Below are 11559 nucleotides of genomic sequence, written 5' to 3'. Positions count from 1 at the left end.
TTTTTCATGGCAAATTTTTCTTTAAAATTCTAGAAACCCAGTTAGAAAAAAAAAAAGGTGTAAAACAACTTGGAAAAATACTTTCCACTTCTATCAGAGAAAAGAGCACCGAGCTTATCTCCCTATGCTATGTGGTTGCTTCCCACTAGCTATCGATTTTACATTTGGTAGTGTATATATGTCCATATATACACTACCACTCTCTCACTTTGTCCCAGCATACCCTTCCCCCTCCCCGTGTCCTCAAGTCCATTCTCTAGTAGGTCTGCATCTTTATTCCCGTCTTGCCCCTAGGTTCTTCATGACCACTTTTTTTTTTTTTTAGATTCCATATATATGTGTTAGCTTACAGTATTTGTTTTTCTCTTTCTGACTTACTTCACTCTGTATGACAGTCTCTAACTCCATCCACCTCACTACAAATAACTCAATTTCATTTGTTTTTATGGCTGAGTAATATTCCATTGTATATATGTGCCACATCTTCTTTATCCATTCATCTGTCGATGGACACTTAGGTTGCTTCCATGTCCTGGCTATTGTAAATAGATCTGCAATGAACATTATTGTACATGACTCTTTTTGAATTATGGTTTTCTCAGGGTATACACCAAGTAGTGGGATTGCTGGGTCGTAAGGTAGTTTTTTTTTAGTTTTTTAAGGAACCTCCATACTGTTCTCCATAGTGGCTGTATCAATTTACATTCCCACCAAGAGTGTATGAGGGTTCCATTTTCTCCACACCCTCTCCAGCATTTATTGTTTGTAGATTTTTTGATGATGGCCATTCTGACCAGTGTGAGACGATATCGCATTGTAGTTTTGACTTGCAGTTCTCTAATGATTAATGATGTTGAGCATTCTTTCATGTGTCTGTTGGCAATCTGTATATCTTCTTTGGAGAAAAGACATGCAATCTTGTTCACATGAAAGGAAACACAAGTTAAAAATACACTGATATACCATTTATCACCTATCAGATTGGCAAAATTCAAAAGTCTGGCAGCAGTACTGGTGAAACTCTGGGAAAATTGGCACTCTCATACACTGATGGAGAAAAGGCAATAGGTACACCCTTTATGAGGGAGAATTTGACTGTAATGAGCAAGATTATATGTGTTTTTACCCTTTCTTCAGCAATAGTATATCTCAGGATCGATCTCAAAGACATATTGATAATAACTGCTAAAGATGATGTCACAAGTCTATTCATTGTGGCTGTATTTGTAATAGCTAGAGTAGGTACAACCAAAGTGTCTATCAATAGAAGATTAGTTGCCTAAATTATGGTACATCCACACAATGGCGTACTCCGTAGCTGTTGAAAGGTGTGAGAGATACCTCTATAGAGCACTATGGAGTGATCTCAAGGATATTGTTTTCTTCAGCTTTATTGAGGTATAATTTGTATACAAATCCTGCATGCATTAATGTGTACAATTTGATGAGTTTGGACAAGTGCGTTCATCCATGTTACCATCTCCACAGTCAAGGTGATAAGCATATCCATCATCTCCAAAAGATTCCTCATGTCCCTTTGGTATTTTGTTTTGGTTTGTTTTGATTTTGCTTTCTTGTGATAAGAAAACTTAACATGAGATTTATCCTCTTAACAAAATTTTAAGTGCACAATGCCTCTTATACGAAGCATCAAAAATAGTCAAGCTTATAGAAGCAGACAATAGAATGGTGGTTTCCAGGGGATGGGAGAAGGGTGCTATGGAGAGTTGTTTAATGGGTATAAAGTTACAGTTGTACAAGATGAGTATATTCTAGAGATCTGCTGTATAACTTAGTGCCTATACTTGACAATGAAGGACATATTTTTAAGTGAAAAAAGGCAAGGTGGAGAAGTTTGTGTAGATTATGCAGCATTCATCTGAGAAGGAGGAGGGAGAATAACGAATGTCTGTCTCTTGATGAGAGATACAGATCCCATGGCCAGGGAACACCAGTTGCCCCGTTCCTTTAACATTTAAGAAATCTGTTAACAACATCCCTGCATGAGTCTTGCTTATTCTGCCCTTTACCTGACAAGGCACGTTTGCCCATAAACAATTCTGACAATTCATTTTGCTCAGTATTTGTTCTAGATCATTCCATTTAAAAAAAAAATCAATAACGAATACTCTCCCCTCACTTTAGGCTGTTCTTGGTCAGAAAGCAGTGGTAGCAGCCCTTTAAAGCCCTGCGGTGTTAGTGTGACCTATTTTGGAAGAGGTGCCTATCTGGGCAAGAGCCGAAAGCAGTGGAGTGCTGGAGGGCACTCTTACTGGAACATAAGAGGCGACTATCACATTGTCGGGAATTTTGTGAGCCAGCTTTTAAACACAGCTGTTATTAAAACTAAATCGTATACAGTAACAATTACATTACATACATTATATTGAAAACGAACATAATACATGATCAAAAGTCATCGATTCCCAATTATTTTCCTACATTTTACTATTAGCTATGCTCTTGAGATTGTGCATATTTATTGTAACTGAATGATGGAAATGCATCTCTTCCCAACTCTGCATCAAAGGACATCACGTTGGTAGCTTGAAATCGGCAAATGCTACAACACAGGGCGATTCTTCCAACCCTCGTCCTCCCCCACAGAGCCTGTTGTTAAACATTTACCTGCATGGCACTGGTTGAGATTGATCCACTCTGCAGATGCCCTGGTGTGGTGGATATCCTCAGATCCAACCAGTGCTGTTACATACCATACCAGAGTCAAGAGCTAACTCACACTGTTATGTAAAGTGATATTTTAAACCTGTGACCAAAGGATAGTTCACGAAAGATGTTTAACGTCTACCATTTATAACAATGTCCTAAGATGCCCATACTATGCCATTAAGAGACTTTTAAAAAAGGTATAGCTCAACACGTGTCGGGGTGTGGTGGGGATGGGTGGGCAGGATCATGAACATCAGCAGAGGACTGAGAAACAAGTGCAGGTAAGATCTGATCAATTCCTATAGATTGTTACTTTGAGTATGAAATAAAGGGATGATTTTTGAAAGACCCTTCTGACTGGGTGTCTGCGGCTTCAAGTTTTGAACTTCTCACTCGACACTTTGTACACAAGTAAATTTATTAGCTAATTTAGGGCAAGGCAAAGAGAAGGGAGTCTCCCCCCATCTTTGGCTAAACATTTCCCTTCAAACACTTGCGCAACTCTTTGAGCGCATTTCCTCATATGTAAAAGGGTGATAATAATGCTTAGCTTACAGAGCTGTTGTGAGGTTATATGTGCTTAGCATACAGTGAACACAGAATAACGAAATGATAATGATTCTTCCTTGTATTTCCTGGGTCCTTCAAAAGTAGTCCCCAGGTCTAATTCATCTCCCCTCTTTGATTCTTCTTGTCCTGATTGGCTTCAGTTCACCCCCGCCCGCACCGTAAAATACATATTGGACTAGAATCAAACCGGCATTCCATTGGCCAAACTTGGCCTGCTTGGATGTGTTGTTTGTCCCATGTAAAGGGCTTAAAGAGGAAACCAGAGCCAACATTTGAAAATTGAGATATTTTACATAGAAATCTAGAATTTCATCTTCTCTTGAAAAATCAGGAGATGGGGCAACAATGAGTCCACATTCCTGCATGGCAGCAATTGGCTAGAGCCAAGTGACAGCTGCCCCCTTAGGTAGAGCATGCACTGTCAATTGGCCAGACCCCATCTGGCCTGCTCTACTCATTTATATAATCTCCTTGATTCTGCAGACATCTCAATTTGTAGCCCTCTGGACAACTGGAAGCAGTCTATGCCAGGAAAGGCGTAGGAACTTACTTGCTGAATGAATAAATCTCCTACCCTTTTTTTTTTCTCTACCACTTTCTTATCTAGCCATGTTAAGAAATCCCAGTTATTGAGTAAAGAGCTTCTCCCTTTGAAAAGTGAATTGAACAAGTCTGTTAGAGTCAGGAGAGTCTAGGTTATACTGTGGTAACAAACAACTCCTATATCTCAGTGCCTTACAACAAGGGTTTATTATTTGCTCACACACACAAACCTAGACACAAAATGAAAACATCCTCAGATTTTCACATGCATGGATAGGTATATGAGCGTGCCAGTATGTTCACAATCATGAATCAAATAAAAACTCTGGCAGATGAACATATGGACTCATACAGGACCCTATTTAGAGACTGATCAGCTTAGATTGTACAACGCTGTTTTCATAAGAGACATTAAAAGGCCCTGGGATCCAGGAAAGTAAAGGATGGAGGTACAAGAATATCCATCCTCAGTCAAGGTATTGCCCCATATAAAAAAAATGGGTCTGAAAGCTTATATAAGCGCCTAAAGGCTTAAAAAAAAGACGTTAAGAATTTTGGACATTAAGCATTTTGCGAATGCATACATAGGCAGTATTTTAGTGAGTTCTCCCCCTCTGGGCTTCTAGCTCAAGGGGGAGATGCACCCCAGGTGTCCATTAGGCAGAGAAACGGAGCTGGCCGGCGTGGATCAAAGAGAGGGGTTAGGAGGCTGAAGTCCTCTATCTCCAGCAGGAGCTGTAGACACAAAGAAAGGGGTCAGAGCCAGGTCACATCCATTTCCCCTCCCGGCTCTCCCCTCTTTTTTGTTCCACCCAATCAAGGCTCTGTCACCTGGACTGTATTGCACAGAACTCTTCCTTGCTGGTTTGCCCATCTCAAGTCTTGCCTCCTCCAAACCCTCCATCACAGCCACCACATTTCTTTTTGTCAAGTCCAGCATCTCTGAATATGCTCCTCCCTAGTTCAGACATTCCCTGGCTCCTCATCACCCACAGTTGCTGGTCTAACCTCCTAAGCCTGGCATGCCAGACCTCCGTGACTGGTAGCCTCTCCACCCTCATCCCCTCTGTTCCAGCAGTTCCTTCAGGGTGGCTGCTTCACTCACACTCCATACCGAATGCACCATTTTGGTCTGGTCGTGCCCAGCCTTCCCTCTCAGCCTCCCCAGGTGTCTATCTCGCCTCCAGTCCTTCCTCCCCAGGCTCATCAGTGAGATTCAGCCGCAAAACATGACTTGTGAAGGCATCCATGCTCCACCTTGAGACTGGAAGCTCCCTGAAGGCAGGAACCAGATCTCCTTCCGGACTAGGCTCTTACCACCTATGTATGTCCTTCCCAGGTCACAGCAGACTGCAGGGGTCTGGATAGAAAGCCCTGGGCTGGGGGTCAGGAGACCTGGTTCTTCGACTTGATATGCTGCATGCCCTAGGGTAAGTCCCTGCTACTCTTAGGGACTTGGTTTCCTTATTTCTTGACATCAGGGCACTGGACATTTGCTGTTGAGCACAACGCTCGATAAACCGATGATTCACTGAACAACCATCTACTGCCACTTCAAGAGTCAGACTGAGGAGCTTGGCTGCCTGGGCCCAAAGAGGTTCAACCCCCAGCCACCCTCCAACTCTGACTTCCCAGTCAGGCCCTGCTTAACACAACAGCCTCCCATTTCCCAACTATCCCCAACCCCATGTTCTCCTTTCAAAGACCAGGCTACCTGGTGCAACACAGGGCTGGAGCATGGAGGTGGAGCCAGAAGGGGCCTGGGAAGATCCTTTCAGAGCCAGCAGAGCCTTGGCCGCTTCCACTTGTTGCTGCCACTCTGAGGAGGCAGAAACCGAGGCCTGCTCGGAAGCTTTGGGAGCCTGCAAAGCAAAGGATGTGAGAGAATGGGAGCTGGGAACCCACACCTCCCCCGTGCCCCTTCAGTCCCCAGCCACCCTGAGGCCTTCTGCTCTTCTCCTTCGCTAAGCTTGGCCCCTGCCAGGGTTCTGGACCCCACAATTTCCCCAGAATACGTGGCTGCAGTAGAAGGGGGTTAAGGGTGGCACAGGGCTGGAGGATCAGAGTTGAGCATCTAGGAACAAGGAAAGGAGAGGCCAGGGGATTTATCCCTCTGGTAGGCACATACTACCAGTAGAGAGAGAGGGGTAAGGGTTTTGCAATATCTGCATGTGGGAGTCTGAATGCCGGCTGGCCATTAGTCGTTGTGGCTTGGACAAGTCCGTTCCCCTGCTTGGACTGTCTTCTTTTCTGTATCTTTTTTTTCTATATCTTTCCTGAGACACTAATTCCTCCCAGCTTTTTCAAAACTCCCAAGGCAACAGTAAAGATTATGGGAAGTCAGAGGTGTCTGTGTTTTAATCTGCAAGGCACCTGGAGTGACGTGATTACTGTCCCTGTCCAAGGACTGGTTCTTGCCTCCATATTCCCCAATCAAGTTCCCCAAGGGACTTGAAGGGCCAGCTTGGCTCATCTCCAGGAACTTTTCTCTGACGGTTATTAGACTCTCGCCTGGGTGAGATGGTGGGCCTCACCATCATGGCCCCCCTTCTCAGCAGGAGCTTCTATCCCATCGATTTGTTTCATGTGGAATAACAGCCTCCAGTTGTCAAAGGCCTGCTATGTGGCAGACCTTGTGCTAGTCCTCTTGTGCTAGTCAATGTTATAGGTGTAGAATATTGTCCCCTCTCAGTACGCTGATAGGAAAATAGAGGCTCAGAGATGTAAAGTTACTTGTCCAAAGTCTCACAAGTTGGAAATGGCAAAGCTGGGAGAGCTCTGTCGTTGCCCCATAGTCTGAGATGCCACCTTCTCCTCCTCTCCTCCTCCTCCTCCTCCTCCTCCTCCTCCACTTGCACCGCACTGCCTCCACTTCCTCTTTCTTGCTCCCATGGCCTTAACCAGAAGGTTGGGCACTCAATAACACAATATACAACTAGCTCCATGGTCCTTCTCACTCTACTCACCTGCTGGGCCGGGCAGGGGGTCTGTGTGACTCCCTGGAAAGAGAAATTGTTAGTTGCTTCTTCAAGGGTGCTGGAGTCCAGGACAGAGACAAAGATTCCGCGACCAGACCGATCAGCAGAGCTCCTTGGGAGCTTGCCTGCAGGAGCAGAGAGCACAGGTTGGAGTCAGGGACCAAGCCGGCCATGGAAAGGAGATGTGGGCATGTTTTAGGACAAGGATAGGAGCCCAGGATGTCAGAGTTGGGAAGACCTTGAAGACCAGCTAGTCCTACTCTTCATTTTGGGACTGCAGACTATGAGACCCAGAGAGAAGTATTTTTTCCCCAGGGTCATATGGCAAGTTGCAGTAGGGTTAGAGATGGCACCCAGGTCTTCAGGACACAGGAAGGGGTCTGGGCAGCGGCTGAGGTGGAAGCTTCCCACACTGGCCCCAGACTCCTCCCCAGGGGTTGCACAGGGTTGGGCCTCAAGCTGATGTTCTCCTTCCCAGCTGTGAGAGACTGGGGATAGCTTAGGTGAGCCTTTCCCCCTGACCGTCCCCCGTGACTCTACCTCCCCCCCCCCAATCTGAGGCCCTCATCCCACTGTGGACCTTTTTGACCCACCCCCCCCAGATCTCTCCAGCCCACCAACACTTGGTAGATAATATTGATGATGTTTTATAGTTGGGGAAGCTAAGGCCCAAGGAGTAACTTGCCCAAAGCCACATCGAAATTGGGTGGTAGGACTGGTGACAGAACTACTCATGCTTCTTACACCCAAAACTCAGACTCCCTCCCTGGCCAGAGATACTCACTGCGGACTCCTGCTTCAATGGCCAACTTGTTGACATGGCTGTGAGCTTTGCGAGAGGTGGTCCCACTCCTTATCCGTCCTTCAGTCAGGTGCCTCTTTCGGCGTGGCCCCCGCTGCGACTTCAAGGCACTCTCAGCAGGCAAGATGCTGCAGTGTTCCCTAAAGTGGGGGATTGCAGGTCTAAAGTCAGTCACCTTTAGGGGAGGCCCACTCCCCTCCCCTTGTCAGACACCATACTCACGAGAAGAGGGCACACTTGTGACACTTGCAGGCCTCGAAGAGGCAGACGTGCTCCTGGTCCTTGATTTCGTCAGTGATGCCGTGGTTGTGGCAGCGGGCACAGCGACGTATAGCTCTTCTGGGGCCAAGTTCAATCCCCCTTGGGGCTCCGGTCTCAAGTCCAGTGGTGGAGTCGGGGGGGCCGCAGGGCACAGCAGGCATTTCATTGGGATCCATGGTTCTAGAGCAAGGAGTGGAGGTCAGGGTGGCCACATGATCCCCTACCCACAACGTACTTCCTCTGCCCTTGGAAAACCCCATCTGAGGCGGCTGGATTCTTCTCCATCCAGCTCACCGCTGAAATGAGATTGCACCCTCCCTTCTTGCTTCGTGTAGCCTCCTTCCCAGGGAGCTCCACTCATGCATAGGCAGGTTCCAAGAAACTCTGGGCATGGGTCTTGTATACTTTCAATCCAACTACTAGTCCCTCTGCCTACCTTCACTCCACATAGACACCCTTTTCAGGCATGCACATGCACTCTCGTGCCCCCTTCAACAATTACTGCTTCCCTTTCTCATGTATCATCTTGTACTCTGCTATGCCCAGCTATTATTCCTGGCACTTCCACTTCCACAATTGTCTTCCTAACCTCCTGCATTCATTCACTCCCTACTCATGATTCTATGCCCCTCTGCATTCAATTCTATTATTAGTCTCCTGTATGCCCTACATTCAGTCTTCCTCTCACCTTCCATTCCGATTTTTTTTCCTTGCACCCCATCGAAATCTTAATTATTCTCTTGCTCCCTCTTTAAACTGACATCCCTTTGCATCTCATGAAATCATATCATTCTGCTGGATCTCAAGCCCCTGTTTCAATCATTATTTTCATTCATTCCCTCAATTATTTATCAAGTAGATGTTTGTTGATCCCCCCTATTGAATGCCAGACCCTGATCTAGTCAACAGCCAACTCCTCACTACACTAATTGTTCTCTCGCACCAACACACCCTCTCTGCTTTCATGCAAACCCGTGCATTCCCTCCACAGCCTCCCAACAATCTTCCATGCTCCTCTCCAAGCTTCAACAATTATGCTTGAGCACACCTTCCCCTCCTCCTGCACCCAGAGTGCACCACCTCCTCTCAGGCTGCCCAACCATTCCCTACCACACCCACCTCAGAATCAGAGGGAGGGGCATAAGCCCTGCCCCAGGGGCCAGAGGCCAGGGGTCAGGAGGCCTCAGCAAGGGGTCGTCCCACAGGACTTCAGCCAAGGGGGCGGGGTTGGGCGTGGAGTGGGAGGTGGGGATGGGGTGGGGCGGGACATGAGGTACCCGGCTGAGGTGGAGGAGAGGAGAAGGGGTTGGGGACCCATAGCAGGAGGGAGGGAGGAAAGAAGAGGTGTGGAGAATGAGGGTCCTATTCCTGATGCCAGTCTGTGGTTACCCCAGCCTCCACCAGGTCAGAATCAATCTGCTGGGACAGGAGACCTGAAGGAAGACTCAGCTCTCGCTCCCTTTCCCGCTCTGCCTTCAAAGGCCAATGAGCTTGCAGCTCTGCCTTCAAAGGCCAAGGAGCTTCCAGCTCTGCCTTTCACCTCCCACTGCTAGGGCCAGCGACCAATGAGCTTCAAGCTCATCCGAAGGTCACTGACCAAAGTCCCCCCCGACTCGTCGCCTCCCTCCCACTTCTCCTCATGCTGGCTTTATTGGGCGGCCGGCCATTTAACTCCGGAAGTGAAGTAGAGCTTTGTGCTCCCCAAACCTTGTTTCCCGAACTGTTCTCTCTTTGGATGTGAAATATTGTACACGCATGCCTTTTAAACACACGTCCTTGGTATTCTGTAACTTACTTGTACAAAATTCAGCGTGTGTTTCTAAGGTCGCTCCGTATTCCTATGTCAGGGATTCTCAGGCAGGGGTTCTTAATTCACAGTCAGATTTTGCAGCCCCAGGGAACATTTGGCAGTGTCTGGAGTCATTTTGGTCTTTATTCGTGTGTCTCTGTTTCTGAATTCCCTGTTCTGTTCCACAGATAAATTGGTCTATTCCTGTGCCAGTACTACACTGTGTTAATTTTTATCTCTTGGTAAGACATCTTGATCTCTGGTAGGACAAGTCTTCACACCTTATTCATCATCTCCAGGCATATCTTCACTATTCTTCGCCTTTTGCCCTTCCTAAACTCTAAAATATAAATGTTAGGATCAGCATGACATGTTTCCTGAAAACTCATTTGCGGTAGATTTGGGTGGCACTTTCATTGAATCTGTGGATCAGTTAAGGGAGAATTGGCTCTCTTTATGATATCCAGCCTTCCTAGTCACCAACATGGGATGGCTCTCTATTTTTGTGGGTCTTCTTTAACGTTGGAATCTCTCAGCTTAGTATTTAGCTTTACCTTTTGTACGTTCAGATCTTGTACATCCTTTTTTGCATTTATCCCAAGAACTCTAGAATGTTGTTGCTCTGGTGCTTGATATCTGGTTAAAATGACATTTTCTATCTGTGTCTGATTTATAGAACTCCACTTGGCTTTTTTTTTTTTTTTATTTTTATTTTATTATTTATTTTTGGCTGTGTTGGGTCTTCGGTTCGTGCGAGGGCTTTCTCTAGTTGCGGCAAGCGGGGGCCACTCTTCATCGCGGTGCGGGGACCACTCTTCATCGCGGTGCGCGGGCCTCTCACTATCGCGGCCCCTCCCGCTGCGGGGCACAGGCTCCAGACGCGCAGGCTCAGTAGTTGTGGCTCACGGGCCCAGCTGCTCCGCGGCATGTGGGATCTTCCCAGACCAGGGCTCGAACCCGTGTCCCCTGCATTAGCAGGCAGATTCTCAACCACTGCGCCACCAGGGAAGCCCTCCACTTGGCTTTTTAAAAAATATATTGATCTCAAAGTCAGCCACCATGCTAAACTCTGTGATATCTAATCATGTGCCTATAAGTGGTGCACAGTTTTCTGTGAATCTGTGAGTAACAGAAGTAAGGTAATCAACTTACAGGTTTCTTACTGGCTGGCTAGGACATCCACTACAAGGTCAAATAGAGACGGCAAAATTGGGCATCTTTGGGTTATTCCTAATATTAAACAGAATGATGCCAACATTTCCATATTAAAATGGGCTTGCTGTGTTTCATTGTTTGCTTTAATTCTTCAATTCTTTCTTTCTTTCTCTGTTTCTCCTTCCTTTCTTTCTTTCTTTCCTTCCTTCTCTCTTTTGTTTCTTCCGTTCTCTCTCTCTTTTCTCATTCTTTCTTTCTTTCAGATTAAGGAACATCCCTTGTATTTCTAGCTTAATAAGATGGTCTTAAAAATCATGAATAGATATGGGATTATACATTTTTGGCCTCCACTGAAATGATCAAGACTCTAATCATTTAATCTGTTAACACAGAGAGGGTTATTTATAAGATTTTTTTTCCGAAATCTTTAGTGAAGTACACATCTTAGTGAGTTTCCAAAAACTAAACATAAACATCCAGTTAGCACCTGGAGCAAACAGCAGAATATATTAGCAACACACAAACCTCTCTCATGCCCCCTTCCATCTATAGTTTTTCTAATGGTAAACCAGATTTGCTCTCCTAGGATAGATGTAACTTAGTTATGGCGTATCATCTTTTGTGTACACTGGTGGGTTCAGTTTGCTAAAGTTTTGCTTAGAATTTTTTGTGTCTTCTGTTCACGAGGAAGATTGGCTTGATGTTTCTCTCCTCATAGCATCTTTGCTGGTTCCAGGGTCAAGGTTTTCTAGTCTCATAGACTAAGTTGGGCAAAAGTCCCTCTTTGCTAT

General features: G+C 46.0%; 1 protein-coding gene across 1 annotated transcript; it reads right to left on the bottom strand.

Annotated features, from left to right (window-relative positions):
- Nucleotides 1-4471: 4471 nt before the first annotated feature.
- On the bottom strand, nt 4472-8000 carry LOC132357765 (doublesex- and mab-3-related transcription factor C2-like). Its single transcript, XM_059911491.1, has 5 exons — nt 7786-8000; nt 7546-7703; nt 6750-6886; nt 5498-5645; nt 4472-4518 (listed from the first exon to the last, which is right to left on the bottom strand). The coding sequence occupies exons 1-5, from the start codon at nt 7998-8000 to the stop codon at nt 4472-4474; spliced, it is 705 nt and encodes a 234-aa protein (XP_059767474.1).
- Nucleotides 8001-11559: the final 3559 nt, after the last annotated feature.

This window comes from Balaenoptera ricei, chromosome X (genome assembly GCF_028023285.1).
Source record: "Balaenoptera ricei isolate mBalRic1 chromosome X, mBalRic1.hap2, whole genome shotgun sequence".
Classification (NCBI taxonomy): domain Eukaryota; kingdom Metazoa; phylum Chordata; class Mammalia; order Artiodactyla; family Balaenopteridae; genus Balaenoptera; species Balaenoptera ricei.
This window is presented reverse-complemented; position numbering and strand designations above follow the sequence as displayed.

Coding starts and splice junctions, on each gene's coding strand:
- LOC132357765 (XM_059911491.1), bottom strand. CDS start 8,000: ATGGATCCCAATGAAATGCCTGCTGTGCCCTGCGGCCCCCCCGACTCC. Junction 6,887..7,545: donor CATTGAAGCAGGAGTCCGCA/GTGAGTATCTCT, acceptor CTGCTCCTGCAG/GCAAGCTCCCAAGGAGCTCT. Junction 5,646..6,749: donor CCCCCTGCCCGGCCCAGCAG/GTGAGTAGAGTG, acceptor TTTGCTTTGCAG/GCTCCCAAAGCTTCCGAGCA.